Source organism: Seriola lalandi, unplaced genomic scaffold (genome assembly GCF_002814215.2).
Source record: "Seriola lalandi dorsalis isolate HSWRI2012SDOR001 ecotype SW California unplaced genomic scaffold, Sedor1 jcf7180002054968, whole genome shotgun sequence".
NCBI classification, from domain to species: domain Eukaryota; kingdom Metazoa; phylum Chordata; class Actinopteri; order Carangiformes; family Carangidae; genus Seriola; species Seriola lalandi.
In genome coordinates, this window is record NW_019525519.1 from 2,586 (window position 1) to 28,224 (window position 25,639).

The following is a 25,639-nucleotide window of genomic DNA, read 5'->3' on the forward strand; positions in this document are numbered from 1 at the left end:
AAGTGTAATGGTGCTTTCCCAGTAGTTTTCTAAAGTGGTGGAAAGTAACAAAGTACATTTACTCAAGTGCTGTACTTATGTAAGTTTTTGAGGCACTTGTACTTGAGTAGTCCCATTTTTTCTACTTTATATTTATACTCCACTGTGATTCAGATGTGAATACTGTAATATTTTTACTCCACTACATTTACATTACTGCTGTGGTGACTTGTTGCTTGGAAGATGGAAGATTTAATTTCAAACAAATTTTTAAAAATTAAGCCAGTTATTACACAAATAACAATATTAAACAAATCACACAAATATTAGAGAAAATTAAAAAAAAAAAAAAAAATTAATAGAACTATGCAGCAAAACTTTTTCTTCTCCTTTCTAACCCAGTGACTCATCCTTAGATGTTTCATTGGGGACTAAAGGACTAAACAGTATTGTTTTTACTGATTATACCTTTGTTCCTATACTTAAGCAGGATTTTGAATGCAGGGCAGTTGTTGTAGTGGAGTACTTTTCCAGTACTTTTCCAGTACTTTCCCACCATTGGTTTTCCCCTGAGTTCCCCTAAAGCTGTAATGTCAGGGCGAGAGTAACAAGGAGGGAGGAGGGAGGAGGAAACAAGAGGAAGAGGAGGGGGAAGGAGGAGGAAGGAGGACGAGGAGGAGGAGGATGGATACAGTGAGTGACGACGGTGTCACAGTTAACAACAGGGTCAGGTTCACGGTTTCTACCAGTGTATCGTTACCCACACAGACGGAGTCATAGAGGCATAGTAACCGCAGAAGAGACCACCGTTGGCCGGATTACTGTCTTCTTGTTGTCGCTCTCTGGGAGGAAGAAGGGCGAGGATATTATGGCTACACTTTCCCCACAGATCCGAGGACTTCCCGCAAATGAGGTAAAACCGGCGCTCAAGTCACATTTTTTCAGCCGTTAATGAGGCTGTGCATGTGATCCCGTCGTTAGCCATCTGGCTAACTAGTGGACGCTAACCGTAGCTAACTAAACACTGGCAAACTGTAGTGGCTCGGAAAATATGTGTGGTTGCATTAATACATGGTTAACTTGAGACATTGGGAGCTTTGTCTTGGCTAAAGTGTGCTACTTTTTGATAGAAAGTCGATGAGATCGAGCAGCTGTAATTTCTTCCCAGCTCGTGCTATCCGTGACTTCCAGCTGTGCACTTTTTCAACCAGGAAACCCAACAGGCTCCTGAGCTGTTACCACTTCTCTGCAGGGTATTTCCCGTCCTCAGCACAACTCTCAGATATGGGACCAAACAACAATGTTACGAAGGCCTATAATGTCTTATCTGCCAGGCCAGATTGACTATTGCGAAACCTCATGGTGATTCACCATCTAAACAGTAAAAGCATAAATGAGGCTTGGGTTTGACAGGAAATGTGCATAAGTACCAAGTACTGTCAGGATGTTACATCAGAGTCCCAGAGTAACACTGATTGTGCTGGGGGGCATTCACAGCAAGCATGTGATCGTGGTTGGTGGTAAAGATTTCTGACATTCTTGAGCTGTGTTTATATACAGCATATCCTCAGAAGCACCTTGCTGTATCAACACAAGTTTAACAACTAGAGCAATTATTATTAACTGATCAGTTTGTCAACAATTGACCGCTATTTATGAAAACTGAACAGTCGTTTTGTCATTTTTTAAGTAAAAATGTAAAATATTTGCTTATGTTTCGCTATACGTTTGTATCTTCTCACACATGAGGATTTGATTCATTCCTTTGTCACACATGATAATAAACTGAGTATCTTTGCGGTTTGGATTGTTGGTCATGATTTCACTTTGGTCTTTGGGACATTACAACAAGCATTCCTCACTATTTTATGGCATTTTTTTAAAATAGAAAAACAGATAATGGTAAAACTTGCTAATTTTTTTTGTCTATTAATGTCCAAAATTTAAAGATATTTCATAAACTGTCTAATATTATCAGACACTATCACTGTATATCATCAGAGTTAAAGTATGATCCTATTTTTTAGCCGTAGTTCAGTTTCTGTATAGATTTTAGATTTCATATGTTGTTTGGTTTGTGATCTATACGTTCATAAACTCATCAGTATTTTTTTGCTTTTTCTCAGGATGACTCCAGAGTTGTAAAAGTGAAAGTCATCGCTGGAATTGGACTGGCCAAAAAAGATATTCTTGGAGCCAGGTAGGTTGGTGAAACATAATACGTGTATTGTGTAACTTATAAGTAGGGCTTCAAATAACTATTAGTTTTCTATATTTATAAAGCTACTGATTATTTTCTCCTTTCTCAAGGTGATGTCTTAAAACTATATTTGATATATAATGATATATCAAAGATAAAAGCAACTGATATCCACATTTAACAAGCTGGAACCAGAGATCTTTTTCTTGTTGATTCTCTTAGGCATGCAGGTCATGCCATGCTGTGGCATCTTCTCATCTTCATCTCCTGTAAAATCAAAGTCATGACGTTCTCTTATGTAGTGGCCATTTCCTGTCAGTTTTCTTCCTTATTTTTTAGTAAGGCTGGACAATCAGATCTTGCTGAAATTGCATCCTCTAAACTATTGCATAGTGTGATGGGAAGGTGCTGTTTGTTCACTGGCAAAAAATTGTCATATTTTCAATGAACAAACGGCACATGTCAGTTACAGTCATCTGTCAGTGAACCATGAATAAGTTTGTGTTTCATTATTCTGTCTCAGTCAGTCATTCCTCCACAAATCCCATTAAGATCCAAAGTGAGTAGGTTCTGTATTGTTCCCAAGAAAGACTAAATTAAGCCCCAAGTTTTGATAGTTACATTTCTACAAATGATTGGTTCTGGTTTCTATTTATTTTCATTTATAGCTTGAGTATTTTAGAAGTAATGGATGAGCTAAAGGCTCAGAATCAGATTATTTTACTCTTTACAGTCAACTGAAAAGTTGTTCCTGGTATTTTCTATGCTTTTTTCCACACTCGCACTTCCTCCAAGAGCAGGAATTGTAATTTAGTAAATGCAATGATAACTGCTGAACAGGTTATTTTACAGCATACAGTCATCTTGTTGGGAAATTTTAGTATAAAAAATTGCAAAGAACAGTTCTTCAAATTCTCTTAATGCCCTGGTTATGACCTTTTAAGAACTTCTTTTTGTGCTCCTTTTAGTTTATTTTTAAAATTCTTGGTTAAAACCTCTCAATAAGCTAAAATCACAATGTCGTATAATTAAGATTCATGAAATGTTGATTTTGTTGGTTGTCGTCTCTATACTGTAAGTTTAATCCTTCATGTTGCATCTCTCTCTTATGTTTCTGATGTAATAAGTGTCACTTGATACATTACAAATGACAAACCATTACTGCAGGCCTTAAGTGGCACTGATTCTTGGTAATGGATAATGTGATTTAATTGATGTCTGTGGGTTTTATACATGTAACAGTGCCTCAAACCATTATAAAATAACAATTGCAGACAAGTTTGTGTTGAGCATAGGGTATCTGAAACCATTATGTTAATGTTTTGCAGGTCTAAGTGCAGGGCCTGATCTGACAGACAATGATGTGAAGTGTTTTTCTTCTCTAAGAAAAAAGTAGAGACTCGTAGCACACACAAACCACTAATACACAGAGAGCACAGAAAGTGGATCATAACAGTTTGAATCTTTCTAGATGGATGTGTACACATTACATCATAACTCTAAATGTGGCTATCTAATTGCTTGCAGTGATCCATATACAAGGCTGTCCCTCTATGACCCCATCAATGGAGAAATCACAAGTCTTCAGACTAAAACAATAAAAAAGGTGATAACATGAACATCTGCATTTGCAGTTACACTTTTATTTTTATTTATGGCCTTGTGGATATTTTATTTTGATGTCATTTTTATTTCACATCTCATGTTACTTGCAGACACTGGACCCAAAATGGAATGAAGAATTCTTTTTCAGAGTAAGTGAAAATTAGTAAAGTAAATAACATCAAACATTTTAAAATGCATCTGTTTCTCTCTTGTGTTGTGTGACTATCTACCCTTACATGTAGTGTATGTTCCAGGAGATCATGGATACATTTGCTGTGTACTTGATCATATTTAACTATAATCAGTAGCTTGCTGTTGAACCCAGCACTGTATTTTTGCTTTACAATCCATGTTATGTTTCAGGTTAATCCCAGGAAGCATCGTCTGCTGTTGGAGGTTTTTGATGAGAACCGCCTGGTAAGTAATTTAATTATATTCAACTTTTCGGTGTATAATTTTGATTATACTGAAAACTTTAGGTTGTAGCTTGTTGTGTTGAACCATGAGTCTAAAAAAGTGGATAACCTTGGCAGATAGCAGATATAATTACAGGATCATGTTTTATTAACTGTATTGTGCTTAAAACCCCTTGGCAAGCTCTTTATTGACGGGTCTACTGGCTCTGTAGATGGGTTTTTGAAATCAATTTTAAGAGCTTCTTTGCTATAGAGGGACGTGTCTTAATTGATAGTTGTAATGTTGATTTGACTGGACACAACCCAAAGCCAGGATATAGTCTCACAAAGGTTTGGATATTTAAAAGTCAGATGTGCAGTTTACCTGCAAACAAAGCAATGTGTCACATTTCTGTAGATGAGGGTATCCTCCAGTCAGTGTAAGGTTAACTGTGGTTTGTCTGCCTGTCAACGATACAGCTGCCCTTATTTTGCCAAGACGTGTGATATTATTGGAAAACTGAGATACCTGAGCTGTAAATGTGGGCAAATCTGGCTACGTTAAGGACATTGTAACGGCTGACGCTCACACTTGTAGAATGGCATTAAAAGAGTTGCATATCACATTGGGTGCTGAATATCAGTAGATGATAGACATGTGTGTAGTGTGATATGTAGTATAATGGTTTGTTATGACACATGCAAACGGTTCCTGTGTGTAGCAGCAGCTTGGTAAGAACTGTGGTTTGGGTTGTTGTGTGCTTGTAAATTGAGTTAAACGATAGGAGACTGCAGTGAACAAAGATGCCAGTGTCTAGTGTTCTCCTAATGATTACACAGTTATCTGTGTAGGAAGGAGTACTTTGATGGTTCTGCAGTGCAGACTGTACTCCATAAGCTGATGTTTCGACACTAGTGTGCCTTCTTAGGAGCTCTGCAGTTCTGTTTTGGGATATCTTTCAACCTGTCTTACTGGTTAAGTCAGCTCTGCAGCAAATTAGGCTTTCACAAGGGACAAGTGAGCCCACAGCTATGTTTCAGATGTCCATTTGTAACCATTTGTTTTTAAAGATCCAGTAATTTATGCAAAATATGTCACATTTCAAAGAGGTTCAGCACAGAACTAAACATTCTGTGCTATGAAAACAAAATCATGTGATTGTTTTGCCCTCTCTCTCTTTTCTCTTTGTGTCTTTGTAAATCTGTTTTCCTTCTGGTTAATTTATAAAAGAACGTGTACAACACTGAACAGATGCAGTTTGACATGTACAAGATTTGGCGCAGATTTGATTTTCATCTACAGTCCCTCAGTAGGACACAATTATAAAAATGAAAACATGGTCCACAGAGTCCAGATTCGAATGCACATAGTCCAAGTAAATGTGGCTCCGTCTTTGCTCCTGTTATTTTTAGTTTGGATGAATGTTTCTAGAACTTGTCGTCACGTCACAAGTTACCTGTCACATGATAAAACAAACCAGGGTGTGACTGACTCAAATCTGCCTCGTCATTCTCTAGGTGGATTTTGTGGCAATTTGGAGGGTGTGTCAGCGCTGTGCGCATGTTTCTGTGAATGGGTGTGTCTGCTGTTCTGACACACAGAGAAATGGACAGAGTAGTCAGGAAACCTGTTCATTTTTATCTGAGAATGAAACTGGGTTTCCCTGTCCCTTACAAAATATGAGATGTGCTGATTATTGTATAATTATCAGTCATAAATTATAAATACAAGTAATTTTTGTGAGCCACAGTTTGACCTTTCACCTAGTGCCATTATGTGTTTCCCTCAATCAACATTTTGTTTCATGACAATGTATCTCAAAAACTAATGACAGTACTCCCTGAAATTTGTCATTGATATTCATGGTCCCCACAGGATGAAGCCCCATTTTTTATTGGATAACCCCATTATCATTCCTCTGACACTACCATCAATCATCAATCATCCACTTTCACCAAAGAAATATCAAAGTGTGACGGGCAGATTGCTGTGAAATTTCAACTTTTTCTATTTTGAACACTTTTTCTTGGGCTACACTCAGAGTGCATCCACAGTAAGCCTGCTGTTAAAGTGGTTAGTGCTGTTGCCTCACAGCAAGAAGGTTCTGGGTTCGAACCCCGGGCCTGGGGCCTTTCTGTGTGGAGTTTGCGAGTTCTCCCTGTGCCTGCGTGTGTTCTCCCCAGATGCTCCGGCTTCATCCCACAATCCAAAAACATGCACAATAGGTTAACTGGCGAGTCTAAAGTGCCCATAGGTGTGAATGTGAGCGTGACTGGTTGTTTGTCTCTATATGTCAGCCCTGTGATAAACTTGCAACCTGTCCAGGGCGTACCCCGCCCGCTCCCAATGCCAGCTGGGACTGGCTCCAGCCCCCCCGCAGCCCTATAAGGATAAGCAGTATGGATAATGGATGGATGGATTATTTTCTTTCAGTTTCAGCTCTCCGTCCAGAATAAAATGGTGTTTTATCCCCCCCTAAATGGAGCTTTTTTTAAATTGGCTTCAAGGTTGTGTAAATCTAAAAATGCTGGCTTGGTGTTTCAGTGTGTATGGGGTAAATTGAATTTTTGCAAAAAACACAGTATGGGTGAAAACTGCAGGAGGACAGTGAACGCAGGTTTAATGGACTGACACTCGACAGAGTAACTAAAAGTGTGTCTAGTCTAGACAGGGGCAACAAATGAAGCCGATAACTTTCTGTTGTCTCTAGCTTTTCCTGTAATCACCCATTTTAAATGTCAACATAGCTGATTATACAGCAGCTGTTGTCATTAATCTGTATTTATGCTGATTTTACCAGAACAGTCCCAACCCAATAATGATTTGGTCCAGGTGACCAAATCCTTACCAGATGTTAGCTGTGATGCACAATTTTGTTGTTTGCCAACTGAAAAGAGGGAGAAGAAATGTAGCTGTTTTCCTGTTGTTCAGGCATTAAACTGTAGACAGAGATCTCCACAAAAACCACCTAATTTGGAAATGAATCAATTTCACAACAGTGTTTTCAAATGTAGTTTCCTTATGTAGATGTTATCTCAGTCATTACCAACCAAACATATCACATAAATCTGATTGGTAGATGCCATGAAAGACTTGAATCACACAACACTTAACTGGTATTTTGGAGTGTAATGAACGTTGCAGCTTCTGATCAGCCCTTTGGTAAATACAAAAAGTAAAATATGTCCACTGCATTTACACTGAGTTCAGCATTTCTGTCACTGTTTAGTGAAGGAGGAGAGTGAAGGCTCCAGGTTACACCTCCAGAACCCCCAGAATCCAAGTTGCCTTGCCACTATCTGGAAACACTCACATACTCACAGACAGTGGAGGATGACAGACTATCAGAAACATCAAAAGCTAAATAAAGCACTTTAAAAGATGTCATTTTAGATATCACATCCTGGCATGGAGACAGCATGAATAGAGGGTATGAACATGACATCACCATATGCAAAAGTTGTCGTGTTTACTTCCTCTTCAATGAATGGCCACCATGAATTCACATGAGGGAAAAAACACTGACGAAATGGTAGAGCTGTTGTGCAAACTGACTGAACACAACAGATTCAAAAAGAATGGCTGAAGGCTAAAGGGAAGAGAAGCAATGGTGCTTTGCACACCAAATACACTTCCTGTAAAAAAGGAAACACGTGGTCCAGACTTATGCTGGTAGTCAGACCTGTCCTCACACAACCAGAATACGCTCCCAAGTGTGGGTGATTGTGATCAGGCCGATAAGTTCTGCTTTAAAAGTGAATCAGGCATCTACACTTCTTCAGGCCTTGTTCAGTGTGATGATACTTATGCTACAGCTGTGCAGTGAGCTAAACACACCTTCAGTAAAATGAGGACACTGATTACCAAATCAATCAAATGATAGTGATTACAAATCAGAAAACAATGACATACCATAAACAAGAGCTAGACCAAAAGTATTGTAAAATGAATCAGTAACAAGGAAACAGGCTTCATTTACCTAAAAACTGGTTGTCAAATTAGTTACATTGTTCTTTATTCCAGGAAGAAACAAAGTGAAACACTTGTGAAAGATCAAGTTTAAGGCTCCATAGGAAGTACAACACAGTACTTAATCTAGTGAACATACACATAGAGTCCACAAGAGTAAAAGTAAAAGAAGTAAAATATGTGAAATTTATCCCGACAGTAATTCATCACTAAGTAAGTTACTGAGAATGCAGCATCAGTAGCTCCAGATAGCTAGGAGTGGCTAACTTGGTTAGCACTATGCTGATCATAGAAAAAACTAAATTTTACCAAATCACATGTCAGCAATCACAGCTGTAATACAGTATATACAGATAATGCTCCAGCAATGGCACGTAGGGAGTCAGTAAAAGCTTCTTGTCAATATTTGGTTTGACAGAGTTCTGACAAAACATATGAGCCATGTCCGAAATCACTCCCTCGTTCACTCAGTCACTTCTCCCTCTATAATAGACACTCAATAGTTTAAACTATAGTAAGTAGTAACTTGAGATTTTGGACCCTTATCATCATCATTCATCGTCATGCATCATCACTGACAGTTTTTTAGTCACTGACGGCTGTTTGTATCTATGAAATGTGCAGCATTGCATTGTTACATACTGTACATGTCATGGACACAACTTTTTTGTTCCACTCACTGTGCGCCACAGTCAGAAAAGTCTTTTCAGTTGGAGCTCTTCTTCAGTTTAGCTCAGCATGAAACCCTTCAAGTTCAATAAATTTGATAAAAAAAAGTTCAAGGTACAAGCTTGTGTACATAAAAATTTGGTGGGAGAAGGCAACTAAGACATTTTGTCAAGTAGAAGACAGTCAGTAATCCCAAGGGGAAAGTGCAGTGTTGTAGCATTCACTTAATCACAAAAAACAATGAGGTAGGTAAGAAAATATACAATTAAAGAAATAAAAATAAATTGAAATAAATAAATAAAAGATGAAATAGTCACCAAAGATAGATCCATAGCTATACTATGTTCTGAATATAAACCGAAACTAAAGATTATACTGTTGAGAAACTCAATGACTAAGTATTTTAAATACCCTACCAGTAAACAGTAAATGTAGTGCTTTATATAGTAAATAGTGATTCTGGACACAGTCAGGGTGTAACAGCGTCACTTAAACTGCCATAGATCGGTGTAAGCAACACAATGGTCAACTGAAATACATACATATAAATGTTCTCAACTATTTCTTGCCACAATTCCACATCCATAGAGAGTTGTCTGTCTGGTACTTTTTACTGATGAGGTAGCCATTTGTTTTTTCAAGATGTTTTGTAGGGGTGGGCAATGCCACATGTTAACATATACACTTACAGCTTGCCTCATTACGTCCGCACTTACTGATTGATAGGGCCAGGCCCTGTCTTTCATGTCCAATCCCTACGCTAACCACACCCCACTGACACAGTTTGCATTGACATTCAAGTATGTTCTCTAAAGAGTTTATTATATATAGCATTTCCTTTTGTGTTTCTTTTGGGCTAGGTGTTCATCTGGTTGCAAACGTCATGTCTATTTTACAGGCAGCTATGCTTTATTGTTGGAGTATTACACCATACTTAATGACTTGGCATAGCTGTGTGGTGTACATCACCAATCTTATCTTATGGTTTATTAAACCTGCTCTTGGTCAGATGAGCGATTAATATCCAGTCACAAGGTTTCCTAGCAGCTTGTCATGTTGGTTTAAAAAATAAGTGATGAGCTCCACTGCAGCAGTGATGTATCTTCTGGTGAATCATGTTTTTATCCTGGCTGTGCCTCTTACTATTAAACATTATACTGAAACTGATTTGGTTGCAGCGTAATGTCCTGAAATAGGTCCGCCTGGCTCAATAGGCTGCCATTAATAAATAGGACTGTCAACAGCCACAGAGAGGAAATCAGACCAGCACTGACTGTTACATGAAGTATCATATAACAGGTGTCATGTCACTGTCAAAGCAATCCCAGTTCTTTCTCATTCTTATCCATCTACTTTAAAAGCAAAAAAAACATTTGATTTCTTTAGTTGTACTTCTGCATTAACTAAGTTTGATGACTTCTGCAGTTGACATTCACTCTCCTGCTTATTTTAGCATGCTATGGAGATTTTATTGTGTGCTATTCTATTTTACAGCACAGCCCTTAGTTTGTATCAAAATTATGTTGAAAGTCATTCCCTTTGATTTCCTGTAATTCAATAGCAGTGGGTAAAAATATTTGTGGGGGCACAGAGCAGCAGAAACATTAGAAGCAGAGCTGCAGCAGGAAGTGGAGACTTGAGTGAGTGGCCTTAGGCAGATGTAACAGTTTGCCAGAGCTTCAGTCTAAGATGCCACGTAAAGAGCTAACATGTTGTTGTTTTTTTTCCACATGTGGTAAACAGGAGTGAGGCGGCTGGAAAAGACAAGCTGTTAGATATTAATCTGACTGGAACTCAGGAGGTACAGTTAACTAGCAGCTGCTAAGCTAATGTTGTAAAGCAGGTCAGCAGTGGAAACTCTGTCCTTTTAAGTTTTAGTGTAATTTTGTTTTCCGTATAGTGTTTAAGCACCTTAAAGGGGCTAACCTCTGGGAATGCTCTAGTTTCAAAGGTCGTTTGTTTGGGTCATGTCTCCAAACAGAACCACTGACCTCCTCTGACTAAAAGCTGAGATCAGCCTGGAGAGGAATGTAGGTTGTCACCAGAGCTATTTTGGCAATGTACAGCCGCTAATGATTGTGATCACAGAGCAGAGCTCGGAGCAGTTGCTTTGCTTTCCTTTTTTCCTACCAGCAAGTTTGATCATGCAGCTCTCACTGGCGCTGCGGGGATTAGAGAGTTAAACGAATGGCACGTCGGCTCCGCTTGCATTTTGCGTCAAGGAGAAGCAACACGGACCCTCTGTCAGAAAGCCTCAGCAGCCATGGTGAAGACAGTGGAGTCAGTGTGTCAGCTCGTAGCCCCACAGAGAGTCTGGCGCACAGTTCTGTCCACTTGAAGGTGACTCCTCTGTCACCAGACTATGCTAATTTACAACGGTACTCTTCAGTATTCATACCCAGAGTTAACACTGGAGGATGCAATAAGAAGCGCGTTCTGCAGATCTCGCTGCAGCCTTGTGGTAACCTCAGTGGAGAGCTGAATGGCAGTATAGAGGATGGAGACCAGGGAGTTAGTGAAGGAGGAGCAGGTACTGGCTCTGATGGAGGTTCATGCAGCAGCAGCATGGCCAGCGATGCCGGGTACTGTAGCAGCAACAGCATCTTTGAGCCAGAGGCTCCAGAAAAGCACAGGACCACCCAGGAGAGGAGTCTACCCTGCTGCAAGTCCAAGGTCCCACTGAGAAGGTGTTCCTCCTTGGTTATATTTCCAAAGAGCCCCTGCAGCACCCCACCTGCTTCCCCAGTAAGTCCAGTGGCTCTACCTGCTCTCCCACCAGCGAGGGGGTCGCATCAGTCTTCTCTTCAAACATCTGCCAGTGAATTCAATTCACAAGATGATGAGGAAGTGACTTGCAAAGGGTCCACCACCACGGCAGTAAGTGGCCATCGTCTCCCAAAAGGAAGCTGTTCAGCCGGGGACACCAAGCACATGGTGCAATTTAATATTCCTTTACAGGATGAACCAAAATGCAAAATGGAGGACAGGAGTAAAGTAATGGAACTGTCATCAACTCTAGACAGATCTAATCGTCACTCTAGCAGCGTGCTGCTGCACTTCGCCCACCAGAGACCAATGATATCCGGGAAGGGATCTACAACCACAGCTACAGTCAATATGGAATATCCTGAGGCTCCTAACCCAGCCGCACAACCTGAGGGTGTACATGAACCTCACAAAAAACTGTATCGTAGTACCTCTGCTTGTTTGTTTTCCTCAACCAAACCATCAGAGAAAAACCATAAGGTCTGTTCATATAGAAAAAGCCAGGAAAGGGCTGAGCAAAACCACTGTCACCATGCCATACAAAGGAGCTTTTCCCTGGAGGTGCCCTACCCTAACACTGGAATTTCATGTCACGTTTCGAATCCAAAACTCAGTAGCCCCTGCTCTCCACATGTGCACATTCATTTGTCTCCTTGTTGCCCAGCTAAGTTGCCAAGCTCTGTTACTGATTTAACCACAAGCCACAAAGTGAATAATACACCAAAGAGCCCAGGTCAAACCACCAAGGTGAGTGTTAAGTTTTTTAATTGGAATTAGTTGCCTGACCATCATGAATGAGCTGGAAACCCTGAAATTCAACAATGTCTTTAGAGGAAAACCGCTCTAAAATAAGTTTGTTTTTTTTCCAAGATACATGACACATAAAGGCTTGTTTAACTGGTTCAAGTAGATTCCATGCTGCTCTGGTTTGAGTGCTCAGGTGCTGTCACTTGACTGTTTTGAATACTACAAATAATTAATCTATTAATGCAGGTGCTATGCTTAATTCTGCATCTTTGGTTTATTGTTGCTAAAGGAAAGTTTAACGTTGAAGAGATTATTTTACTGACACTATTTAGATATTTTTCAGTATGGAATAATATGCTGTGATAACACTGCTCTCCTTCACTGTTACCACCATTCAAATCCTTAAAACTCTGTTTACTCAGGGTCAACCATTAGGCTCACCACAAGCTAGAGCGACATTCAGTAACTGAGAAGATCGCTACAGTTAAGTCATGCAATTAACAAGCCCAATGTGGACAAACATTCAGAGGTTTTCAGTTACATTACAGTAAATCCATTTGCATATTGGTTTCCAAGAAAAGTGTGAATGAGAACCAAAAGTTGTCCGTCTTTCATCTTGCCAGTCTGTTTATCTGTTGGTGTGTGAACTCATGCTCAACTTTAGAATAGTTCTCCATTTTTATTATTCTGTTAGCGCTATGAGTAATCGTCTTAAGTATTTACCCGAGCTAATTTTAGTGGTGGGAAAAGCAGTGCCCCTTGCTGATATAAATAAAGTGTCTCTGAAATATTCCCCCTGACTCCAGATAGTCTGGTGGTCTGTAGCAATGCCCAGTCCCGTGGATTCAAATTTAACAGCATGATACTAGAGCAGCGCACAGTCATGCCAGCCATCTGTGGACATGGTGTGTGTGTCTGTGTCTGTGTGTGTGTTGGTGGTAATGTAATGTAGGCAGGACGGGAGCTTGAGCCTTTCCCAGTAAAAGGGTGGTGTGTTCCCTTCCCTATGGGTCCCGCTGCCAGGCAGTGTTTGTGAAGTATCAGGTGTCAGCCTCCCCCCTGCATTTAGCAGCTTGTCAAGTAAGAAGGTCTCCTCCAGTAATTAGCCAGTTCACTTACTTTTTAAATATCTGAATTTGCTTTTGTAGATCTAGATTATATTTTTATACTTTATGATGCCCCCAAAAATATCACTGGTGACTAATAGACAAATGTATCAAGTATATTTCACTTGTATTTTTGCACTTTAACTTTCATGTTCATAGTCTTTCAAGCATATTTAGTCCAGTGTCACATCACACATCTCCCTCTTGGAAGTCTGCATCAAATACTACACACCTTTGTTTACATTCAGACCATGTCCATTCACAGCTGAGCAACAACAGTATGATTCACACTCTTAAGGTGACTTTTATCAAGTACATGATAATTCAAATAACAAGGAAACACATGCAAAGTTGTATCTTATCTTATAAATGAAAATATATTTTTTAAAAATTGGTACCGATTTTATTGACTAAATGCGGCCAGATGAGTTTGTACTCACATATTACCTTCCTTTTACAGCTGCATTAAAAAGGATCACACAATGCCTACACAATCCAACAACGTTTACCATATAATATTAATATATCTACTAGACACATTTTTGCAAGATAATAATAATGCGAGATGACAATAAAACAAAATCAAAATCTACCTAGACCTATATAGGCTAGATGTTTTTGTTAATTTCAGCCGTAGTACTTTGGTCTTAAGTTGTTTTTCAAATGCTACCTCAAAAACGAAGAAAAAGCTGTTAAAATAATATAATAATAGAGTTAATAATAATAAATTATTGAGCTGAATGTGTTAGTTGTGATGCAGCTGGCTGTGGTGTTTGATAAAAAATTTTATGAAAGTTTCAGGTCTGCCATTCTTATCTGCAGTGCCGTCATAGCCCAATATATCATATCAAGAGTTAATGAACAACCAGGTTTAGCCACATTACACAAGTAAGGTGGGAATGAGCCGGAAATCTCTGCTGTGAATGAATGAAGGTATAATTTAGTTCTTTATCAAGTGAATGATTAGACATTAATTTGATAAAGAGCTAAGATGTGATGTTCCCCAGAAAGTTTAATTATGGTTGATTTTGGGGCAACAATTATGGGATATAAAATTGAACATGACCTACTTGCCATTATGAGCTGTCCACATTTGAAACTAGTTTGGTGCCTCGGCCGCAGTGTCTGTGGTGGGGGTGGATCGCTGCATTTCCCAGTTCAAGCTGGAACTCAGATTCCTTCAAAAGTGATAACATGGTTTAAAGAGATCACTCACCCATTATAACAAGACAAGACAAGGTCAAAACCTAGTATATGGCTGGACCGTGTCATAGGCTATTTACATTCTGTCTCGTGTCAGCCAGTTTCAGCCCTTTATCTGTTTGCTTCTCTCCTACTCTCTGTGCTCACATATACAGTATTTAATACAGCCAAATTCCTAATAAGCTGATTTCATTTACATGATTTTTCATTTCTGTTGTCAGACAATGGAACAAGTTTGAAATTGTGACTGAAAATTGGCCCATTAAGACTATATGTTAGCTTCCAAGTCATTTCCAAGCTGCTTCTCTCAGCACTCAGCACTGCTGCTGTTTCACGTGTTCATTCTATATCTGTAGACATACAGTAGTTATTTCCTTGTACCAAATTACTCTTCGTCCACCAGTCTTAATGTTGTTACCAGCAGCCATGGTTCCATCTATATTTTTTTTTTTGAGCATCCCAGTGTAATGTCATCTGTCTACAGCAGGGCTAAAAGACAATGGCAAAAGGCAAAGCAAAATGGGAGCGCTCTGTGATCATAATGCATAGGTTCAGCCAACCGCAATGTGGACTTGAAACACACCTTGAGAGGTGGTCGCTTCAAATGCTCTATGTTGGCAACACTGCAGGCTGTAAATGCCCCCTTCATAGAAACTGTTTGTGCCAATTCATTTTGAAAGAAAGAGCAACGGCCAGTGAGGAAACTCCAACTCAGTCACAAGGCATTTGGCTGACCAATGGTGGAATTATGATCAACCAGTCGGTTAGCGACATTTGTGATTATGGGGCTGGCTCCACTGTTACAGTTCGGCCAAAAAACAAGCTGTCCTTTCCCCCACATGCTAAACACCAAGCTTAACTTTTAGGCCTTAAACTGTTGAAAAACTGGAATACAGCCAGCACTCAGGAAAAACATGACCTCTTTCTTCATTATGGAGTTGAAATAAATATTTTACATTTTTGACTTAACTTTTTTACAACAATCAACACAGTTCCTACAGTCTCACTTGCCAGTTTTCATTTCCCCACCATGTGTGTTTGCTAAAATATAACTTTTCTCTAACTTGTTTTATGGAACTGCTCCAATAACTTTAGCTGTGTAGCTACAAGCTGCAGTCCACCTGTCAAAAGTAGTTTGTCGTTGCCGAGCTGAGATGGATATCATTGAGCTTTCTCCACAGATACCAAAACATGTGTCTGTAGCCGTTTGCCCCAGCCTCATGCAGTATGGGGTCAGCACTGCTTAATGCCACATGCTAAACTGAGTCGCTTGTAGTGTCACATGAATCTTAAGGGATGCTCTGAATTAACTTTTATCTATGGTTATCTTTTTTTTTTTTATCTTGGGCAGTCTTTTCAGTTGTCCAAAGTATACACCTACTCTTTGTTAAGATTGGCCTCACCTCACCCTACGATCCAGGAAGTTTCTGTTTGTTACAGATGAGATGAGTGGCCTAGTCAGCTTTTCAAATCAGCAGGGAGCACCATCAGCATTAGCTTTTAACTGCATATCAATTTCTGTTTATGAAACACTGAGTTAAGTTTATTAAACGGTGGGTTCAGTTTTCCAATTAGTCTGTGACTGTGCAGTTTGACTTCGGGACATCTGAGCAGAGTGTTACATGTTGTGAAGGGCAGTGGATATTGATTAAAATTGTTGCAAGCTACAGAATTAGTGGGTGACATGTTCTGGGTCAAGTGTAGCAAATATACTGTGGTTTTAGAGGAAGGTAGATCTGATTAGTGCAATGATAATATTATCCTTCTAGATATTGTGTGTATACATATATAGTAATTTATCATTGGCCAAAATCACTCATTTTCTCTTAACACTGGTGATTCAAGCTTGTGCTCCAAAATATGTACTTGATTTATTGACTTAAATGAGACTTGGGAAACAACATTATAGTATGAGATTAGTCATGCAGACACATGTGTGGGAGGACACTGAAGTTCAGAAAAGTCATTCGACTTTTTATGAAGTCTAATGTCTCAGTCAGTTGAAATGAGAATAGATTTTTAGAGACCTTTCTTTTACCTCGTTACTCACATTAACTGTTGTGATCATATACAACATGAAGGAAATGGTGCATGACGATGGTGCACTACAGTATACTGTGTATACTGTATAAACTCATACATTTTGTAAGTTTCCAGTACACTGGCTGTTGTCAGTGTACTGGAAAAATAGAGAATTAAAAGAGAATTAAAAACAGAGTCATAAATGCTGGATAGGAAGGCAAGATGGTTCATCATGAGTATTTGAGGTTCAATCAAAGGCAGTGCAATAGTCAATCACTATTTTGATAGCCGATTAGTTGTAAAGTTAAAATACCAGAAAAAAATCTTTTGTTTCAGTTACTCAGCTGAGAGGATTTGCTGCCTGTCATTGCTCTGACTTGATAGTAAACTGGATATTTTTAGGCTGTTGTCTGGACTAAATAAACAATTTAATGACATCGACTGGGGCTTTGGGAAGCAATTTTTGTTAGTTGCAGTCCTACTTTGTACACTTCTGATTTCCATTTTAGCTGGCAGTCTCCCCCTCACTTACACTAAGAGCTGCCATTGAGGATACATATAGTGGAGATACTCATATGGGTTTTAAGACTGGTCATTGCTTGTGTACATGTAGCTTTTAACTTGGATTTAAGTGCTTTTCTTGGTCGCACTGTTAGAAGCGCAAGGGCAGGACAAAGCAGGCTTCCGTCTATATTTGTTCACATAAACGCTATATACTTTCATAAGACAGTCTGACCTGACCAGGGTGTTAATTTGGTCACAGAGCTGGCTCCCACAGTGCAACGTGTTAGCCCTCAGCCTTCTGCCTTCTGCCCTCAGCCCTCAGCCTTCTGCGTTCGAGACTGTAACGGCTGCAGTAAAAGCACGCAGGGAATGTGTGAAGTATTCAAAGCAAAGAAAATTTATCTGACAAATGCTACATTATTTTTGTCACAGTCTCTCTTGCAGTAACACAGTGCAGCCATTCATTGTTGGCTGATAAACACATTCCTATCTAAACTACATACTAAATATATATGGAAATAGATCAAGTCAACTGACTGTCATTGTTTCAAGTTGGAAAATGGTGTTTCTGCTGAGGATAAGAGATAGTTTCTGTAACATCTAATGATTAAGAAAGGTTTTGCACAGGAACTGGCTTGGGGCAGACAAATTTCACGAGAAATAGTGAAACGATAGATGTCTTGAAACACCAGAGATATGATAGGAAATGAAATACCACAAAGAATCACTTTGAGAAACAGACAGACTATACTGCAGTGGTTCTCCACGCTCTGAAGATGTATGTCTGTGTGTGTGTGTGTCTGTGTGTGTGTGTGTGAGTAGAGCAGATAATATTGTTATGAACATCTGTGTGTGACTCTCTTTCCCTCTGTCAGACACGTGATGACTTTCTGGGACAGGTGGACGTCCCCTTAAATCAGATACCGGTGAGTCCTAAGTTGCAGGAAATCTTTGCTCTTTGCATGTCAATGTCTCATGTGAGTCGAGCGTATTTTGTTTTTGCTGTAGCTTTTACCGCACAAGCTCTTGACTTCAATTTCACCCACGTCGCCATGTAAATATAAACATGTACACCCTTATTCTAATGTCTGTTCCACATCGTTTTCTATAGTTTTGGAAACACAGTCTGTCATGTTTATGTTATGTCCCTGCTTTTGTTTTATCATAAACACCCACAAATTAGCCCTCATGGTTGACTGTCATCATTGGTTCATGTAGTAGTATCTTTAAATATACTTTGTTATGATACATTGCCACAAGTAGATCTATTTATGCAGCTCTGAAAGTGTTTTTTTTTTTTTTTGTTTTATTTCTCAGACAGAAAATCCTAATACAGAAAGGCCATACACATTCAAGGATTTTCTGCTTCATCCACGAAGGTTGGCATGGTTTCATGGTTATTTAATCTTTTGTCGTTTCCTGTTTTACATTCCATTTTTACATTTGTTTATTTGCAGGAAAAGTAATAGGATGAGTTCATATTTTATTTACTTTTTATTAAACATTCCTGACAATATTTATTTCTTATTCTTTTCTTTTTTTTCTTCAAAAAATTCTTCTGTTTATCACGCAGCCACAAATCCAGAGTCAAAGGTCATCTACGTCTCAAAATGACCTACCTGCCAAAAAACTCTGGCTCAGAGGAGGAAACAGCAGAACAGACTGAGGACACTGACGTAAGTTTGACTAATGTCTCCCATGATCTTCACAAATATCACACCTCATCATCTTCTAACTTTTTAGAGCTTATCTTCATAGTTCCCAGTCATTCTGAATTTTTATTTTTGTTATGTTTTTTAACATGTACATTTGTTTTGGTCACAGCAGGTAGAATCATTGTGACTGAACACTGACTATACACAATATAACAAATATACAAATGAATTCATACAATTCTGTACATTCTTTACTAAAATCTTAAGAAAACTATATAAAAAAACATCTATTAAATGCTTATTAACTGCAACCAGAGTTTATTTAGATGACAAAAGTTATATCTAAAACCCATGTATAACCTTGGCCTTGTTATTGTTTTCAACATACACAACATTTTGAACAATCGGTGGTCGTAGCAGAAATATGAGCTCTGTGAGATTGGATTGCATTGGCACCTTAGTCTTGGCTGACACAAAGTCCATGAGTCCATCTCATATTTAACTCACTGTGTGATGATTTCTTCAGAATGAGCTTCAGCCAACTCAAAGCTCTAGTCCTCATCCTAGCCAGTGAATTTTCTTCCAGTTGCCAAGTCTTCTTTAGTGACTGCAATTAAACAGCTGGTTTTAGGATACCGTCTCCGTCCAGTTTGTGCCACGCCTTATGAAACTTTTGAAATATGTTGTTCAGCCTGGTTGGGAGCTTCTGGAGACTCAGGACATGTCAGGGCCTAGACAAAGCCAGTTGCTGCCCCCTCTGCCACCTGGCTGGGAAGAGCGTCAGGACAACCTGGGAAGAATCTACTTTGTCAATCATGAGAGCAGAACCACACAGTGGCAACGGCCCACAGTGCAGTAAGACTTCCCCCATCTTCCCCAGCAAAGGTACATCACTTTCCTCGGGGGTGCAATACTGATTGTATGTGTGTGTGTGTGTGTGTGTGTGTGTGTCCTAAACAGGGACAGTGATTTGGAGATGCAAAGAAGACAGAACAATAACACAGATGTGGAGCATGCGTTTATTACACGCAGACAGATCTCAGATCCCGATGAAAACACCGCGCAGCAAGAGTCTCCTGAGGTTAGTGTACTTCTTTTTTTTTTTAATTTGCATTTGCATGCCTTTCACTGTGTCCTGCTTGTCCAGCATTATTGTTGAGACCTACCTGTTTAGTGTCATTCAGCTCATTGTTCTAATTTTGCAGCCACTGTGTTGCTCTGTTTGACCACTACCTGCACAGCACCAAACAGCAGACAGACACATTTAGCAACTTTCTGGTGAACATAGTGGATTATTTAATGGCTAAAGAGATATTTCCCTCAGGACTTGGTGAAGACAAAAAAACACAGCTAAAGGAGAGGAGAGTGAATATTTGACTTCAGCAGGTTAAGAATATCACACAGCCTGTCCACAACACTGTTTTTAAAAATGCTTATTAGGTGACTGTGTGAGGAATGGGGGGAAGTTTGTTCTGTTAGCTGTGAAGATGCCATGTTGTAGTACTGTACTACAAAGCTCAACAACGTAACAACTGTAGTGATGCACACAACGAGGTTAACAACTCGGTAACTCAACCCAGGTTTTCCCAAGTGCATTCACACAAAAGGGGCAGTGTTTGCAGCAATAATGAGGGTCAGTCATATAAAAAAATTGACGGGGAAAGCCAGAGGGGCTCCAGCCTCAGAACACCCTCCCACGATTCATGCACTACGCTCCATGGGATCTTCTACGAGTGGCGATGCAATTTTCCAAGAGAACTGATTGGTCAGTTGGCTTTGGTTTTATTCAGGTTGATCTGTTATCTCGAACATACCCTGCTCTAGAGTGGGCTAGGTGTGCAGCACTTAAGTTACCATGGTGATTTACCCTGGTAAGAAGTGAAGCACCGTCATAACCCTGAAAACCCAGGATTAAAAATGTTACCTTGCCAACCCTGAATTCTGCATCGTAGTACAGGCTTCTGGGATCTTGAGCATAAGCACTTGAGGAAAACAACTTTCATCGGCTCTAAACAAACTAACTCGTAGGTTTACTATAAAGCAGAACTCACAGTCTTACACTGCTTTCATAAACTGGTTAATTTGTCATTGACCTTGAATCACCCTCCGAGTGTGTCTTCTCTCTCATCTTGTAGAGCTGGGAGATCATTACAGAGGACGAGTCCACGATGTACCACAGTAATAACCAACCCATATCACCTTCAGCCCACACGCCTGTGGAGTTCCACTCCTTCTGTGGCGACCTGAGAAACATGCAAGTTTCAGGGGCCACAGCTAGCGAGCAGAGCACCTCCCAGACGGTGAGTCATGTTGTGTACAACATAAGGTTCTGGTTTAGAGGAAGAGAGACTTGTAATGAGATTAATATGAACCATGAGCTTTCACGGAGAGTGGAAAGTATATTCGCATTAATGGCCAAGTTATGATTGTTGTCTTTCACATCTGCTACAGGATCGCGCTAGTAATTCAAGCCATTCCAGTCTCAGAGGAAGTGCCCAGACTCCAGCCAGAGAGGAACATCCTGTTAATACTGTGGTGAGTCTCACCAATCACTCCTTCCTACATTCTGTCTTTCATCACAAAGTTGCTGTTTCAGTGTAGAGACATCAGTGTTCAAGATTCACAGGTATATTCTTTGATTGTGAAATGTAATGAGCTTGAGGTTTGATCACAATTTTTATGTCATTCAATAGCTGTTTCCAACCTCAACTGGGCTGCCTTCAGGCTGGGAGGAGAAGCGGGACAATAAAGGAAGGCGCTACTACATCAACCACATTAGTCGAGCCACAACATGGACACGACCTCTCATTCAGGTACACACTGGGCTTTTTCAGTATACTGATGTATACTGACATTTTGCATGGCAAGTTTTACAAACTAATTCCTTCATGATTTAACTAAAATCCTAAAATGGCTACTTATTGGTGTATTTTTTCTTGGACAGCAACCCTCAGCTCTAACAGCAGTACAGAGTGGTGCAGGTTTATCCCAAAGCCCCACACCAGCCCAAACGATTGTGTCCCCCGAGGCGTCTCCTCAGCACACCCCAAGCCCTGAGGTCACATCAGGCTTCTTGCCGGCTGGTTGGGAGGTTCGCAGTGCTCCCAATGGAAGACCCTTTTTCATCGACCACAACACAAAGACAACTACCTGGGTGAGAAAGCAGCACACAAGAGGGCTTCTAGTGTACTTTTATGCCCAGGTGGTGACGGCTCTTTCGGGGGTGCAGTTCCTCTAATGGCCACTAGAGGCTGTCTTCAAGAATGTCAATAGAAAAACTTCCAAGTTCTCGAAACAGATGCAAAGCCAGTAGTTTTTTATTTACACAACAAGAAAGAGTCCCAGTTAACTTAGCTGAACTTAAAAATATGTGGAAAACAGAGTCCCTATCAGTATCTCTGTTTTCTATTTCTTGTCTGTGCATTTCCTGTTTGACTGAAACAAAGGCTGTCTTGTTTTCCCTGAACAGGAAGATCCCAGGCTAAAGATTCCTGTACAGATGCGAAGGAGACCCTCACTTGACCCTGCTGATCTCGGCGCTCTGCCAGTAGGTTCATCAGTTACAGGACATCCTTAACCAATCAATTGAAAAGCATTTATTAAATTTAGGCTTTAGATCTCAGGCAAGTCGTAAATGGTGCCTTAATGTGCTCTGCGTTGTAATATATTATCAGATCTGATAGTACTGCTAATTGTATTTTATAGTCTAAATGCACTGTATTGTCTTCATTCCTAGCCTGGCTGGGAGGAGAGAGTCCACACTGATGGGAGGATATTCTACATAGATCACAGTGCGTGTAACATTTAATGCTAAGAAACACATCTTAGACTCATATGTGATAATGAATGTGTTTATTTATTACTGAATGGCCTCTGATGTATTTTACTTCATAGACACCAGGACCACACAATGGGATGATCCCAGATTACAGAACTCAGCTATAACTGGACCAGTGAGTATAAATTGTATTTGACAGATTATTCTTCAGCAACATGACTTTAGCATACAAGAGAAACAGTTCTCTCTTTATCGAGTACAGGTTCCCTGTAAATATTTGTCATTGACCACAGTGTAGGCCATAAAGTTAAGATTGATTTTCTTGTCACTGAATTTGGTTCTTTGTTTATTATAGGCTGTGCCTTATTCCAGAGATTATAAACAGAAGTATGACTACTTCCGGAAGAAGCTGAAGAAACCAGTAAGTGTCTTCATAGGACAACTGTTGTTTAAAAGCTGGTGTTGATTTTAACTCTGATACCAGTTTCTCAGTCCCACTTTCAAATATGCTTTTTATTCTTAATAACCTCAATACATTTTAATGCAGGCTGACATCCCAAACCGCTTTGAAATGAAGATGAGGCGAAACGCCGTGCTGGAGGACTCATACCGACGCATCCTCTCAGTTAAGAGGGCAGACCTGCTGAAGGCACGACTGTGGGTGGAGTTTGAGGGAGAAAAAGGACTGGACTACGGTGGCCTGGCCAGGGAGTGGTTCTTCCTCATGTCCAAGGAGATGTTCAACCCGTACTACGGACTGTTTGAGTATTCTGCTACGTGAGTCCAAACTTTGTTTGTCTTAAACCATCTCTTACACAGTCTTACACATTTAATCTCTGAGTTGTATTGTGTTATATTTTGTTGTTGTTATTGTTGTTGTTGTTGTTGTTGTTGTTATTGTTATTTTTTGGTTGTTTTTGTTTCTACTGTTGTTTTTAACCGATATATGACTGGTTGATGTCACCTAGCTGTAAAGATAAAGATAAAGATATAGCTAATGAGAGGCAGCACAAGTGACCTACATGCTCCTTACTGACAAGCCACTCAAATGTAGAAGAAAATATGCCAGTGCTGTTATTGATAGTAAGGAACAGTATATGAAAGACATTAAGCACAGACGTTCTGCATCCAGGGCTCCTGTACTGCTCTGAGAGTCTAGAGAAATATGCAAAATTACCAACTGTTCTTGGAAGTGTTGTCTTGTTATTTATCATGTGATTTGTCTTTCAGGGACAACTACACGCTGCAGATTAACCCTAACTCAGGTTTATGTAATGAGGACCACCTGTCCTACTTCAAGTTCATCGGCCGTGTGGCAGGCATGGCTGTTTATCATGGAAAACTACTTGATGGTGAGTGCTTATGAGAATTTCTTTATAAATGCTGTTTAAATATTTGAAAGGACAGTGACAGAAGTGACAAAATCAGTTGGACGTAGATCCTGACGTCTTTGTTTGTGGTTTTCAAAGCTTTCTTCATTCGGCCTTTCTACAAGATGATGCTGCAGAAACCAATCACCCTCCAGGACATGGAGTCCGTTGTGAGTATCACTTTTTTAAACAGAAAATAATTAATGTGAAACCATGTATCAGGATCCTCAAATTATTGATGATCTGGGTCATTATCATTTTGTTAAATGTGCTAGTTTTTCTAAAATCACTTCTTAAAAGGCATCTTTTTTCTAAAAACAACCTTTTATTGATTTTTTTTTTCAAAATAGATTTAGTTTTCATAGTTTTTAATTCATTTTATCTTTATCTGGGATATTTTACTCAATTTTATTCTCTTTTTTAATTTGATAGATAATTTTTAAATGATGGTGTGGATTAGTTTTAATATTTGTTTTTCTTTGAAAAACACTTTGTGACATTTTTAAAAGGTGCTATACAAACAGAGTTACCGTAATTATTATTATTATTTTCTTTTCAGGACAGTGAATATTTCAACTCCTTGATGTGGATTTTGGAGAATGACCCAACAGACTTGGATTTGAGATTCACCATTGATGAAGAGCTGTTTGGACAGGTGAGTGCAACATTTTGTCTCTGACTCAACAACAACTGCCCTTTGTGATAAGTGGTTTTCTGTGTTAAGTTACATGACATATCCCCTTCCTCCTGTTCAGACTCACCAGCATGAACTGAAGCTGGGTGGCACTGAGATTGTCATCACCAATGAGAACAAGAAGGAATACATCCAGTAAGCATCACAGCTCCTGTATAAAAAATAAAAAAAATCTTTGAACTGTTAATTTATGGTTTGATGCTAATCTACTGTTTTGTGTTTGACAGTCTGGTGATGCAGTGGAGGTTTGTGAACAGGATACAGAAGCAGATGACAGCTTTCAAGGAGGTAACAATTAATATGATACATTTTCTGTAACATAGTTCATTCAAACATTCAAAGACTTTAAAAAATGTGACAAGTTTTCTTTTTGTTTTAGGGATTCTTTGAGTTGATACCACAAGATCTGATCAAGATCTTTGATGAGAATGAGCTTGAGGTGAGAATTCAGTTGATCTGATGCGTTGAAATGGATCAGATTCATCCCAGAAAGATGAATAATCATCTGTATACCTGCCTTCTTTCCTTCCACAGCTGCTCATGTGTGGTCTTGGAGATGTGGATGTGAATGACTGGAGAGAGAACACCAAGTACAAGAACAGCTACTGCTCCAACCACGCAGTTATCCAGTGGTTTTGGAAAGTAAGACAACTTTCCATGCCTGGAGCCATTAAGCTGGCTGGCATGGACCTGTATGTGTTTTTCCTCCATTAAGAAGAGCTTTGAATGACTTATTTATTTGTATGTTTTCTGTTGTGTTGTTGTAGACAGTGCTGCTGATGGATGCAGAAAAGCGAATCCGGCTCTTACAGTTTGTGACGGGAACATCCAGAGTGCCAATGAACGGCTTCGCTGAACTCTATGGTGAGCTGATCTGTTGTGTTTTGTATCACGACCCACTACATTGTTTTGTCTGTGTTTCTCCCTTGATTGTTCATTCTTCTTTCTACTAATCCACTCAGCACAATTTTCATCT

General features: G+C 39.5%; 1 protein-coding gene across 2 annotated transcripts in view; it reads left to right on the forward strand.

The window, feature by feature from the left end:
* The first annotated feature begins 666 nt into the window (after positions 1-666).
* Positions 667-25,639, forward strand: part of nedd4a (NEDD4 E3 ubiquitin protein ligase a) — a 29,012-nt gene continuing 4,039 nt past the window's right edge. The window contains exons 1-27 of one of the 2 annotated variants that reach the window (XM_023395716.2): positions 667-892; positions 2,106-2,179; positions 3,707-3,785; positions 3,895-3,933; positions 4,148-4,201; positions 18,042-18,092; positions 18,484-18,545; positions 18,740-18,842; positions 19,513-19,676; positions 19,782-19,902; positions 20,957-21,121; positions 21,273-21,356; positions 21,515-21,634; positions 21,766-21,975; positions 22,291-22,368; positions 22,558-22,612; positions 22,716-22,774; positions 22,955-23,020; positions 23,147-23,376; positions 23,830-23,951; positions 24,069-24,139; positions 24,529-24,624; positions 24,725-24,798; positions 24,891-24,951; positions 25,043-25,102; positions 25,198-25,305; positions 25,431-25,527. In XM_023395716.2, the coding sequence (XP_023251484.1) occupies positions 848-892; positions 2,106-2,179; positions 3,707-3,785; positions 3,895-3,933; positions 4,148-4,201; positions 18,042-18,092; positions 18,484-18,545; positions 18,740-18,842; positions 19,513-19,676; positions 19,782-19,902; positions 20,957-21,121; positions 21,273-21,356; positions 21,515-21,634; positions 21,766-21,975; positions 22,291-22,368; positions 22,558-22,612; positions 22,716-22,774; positions 22,955-23,020; positions 23,147-23,376; positions 23,830-23,951; positions 24,069-24,139; positions 24,529-24,624; positions 24,725-24,798; positions 24,891-24,951; positions 25,043-25,102; positions 25,198-25,305; positions 25,431-25,527 (2,548 nt within the window). In that variant the 5' untranslated portion in view covers positions 667-847. Of the gene's footprint in view, positions 893-2,105; positions 2,180-3,706; positions 3,786-3,894; positions 3,934-4,147; positions 4,202-10,926; positions 12,332-18,041; positions 18,093-18,483; positions 18,546-18,739; positions 18,843-19,512; positions 19,677-19,781; positions 19,903-20,956; positions 21,122-21,272; positions 21,357-21,514; positions 21,635-21,765; positions 21,976-22,290; positions 22,369-22,557; positions 22,613-22,715; positions 22,775-22,954; positions 23,021-23,146; positions 23,377-23,829; positions 23,952-24,068; positions 24,140-24,528; positions 24,625-24,724; positions 24,799-24,890; positions 24,952-25,042; positions 25,103-25,197; positions 25,306-25,430; positions 25,528-25,639 lie in introns of those variants that run through there. The other variant, XM_023395715.2, reaches the window with a different exon arrangement.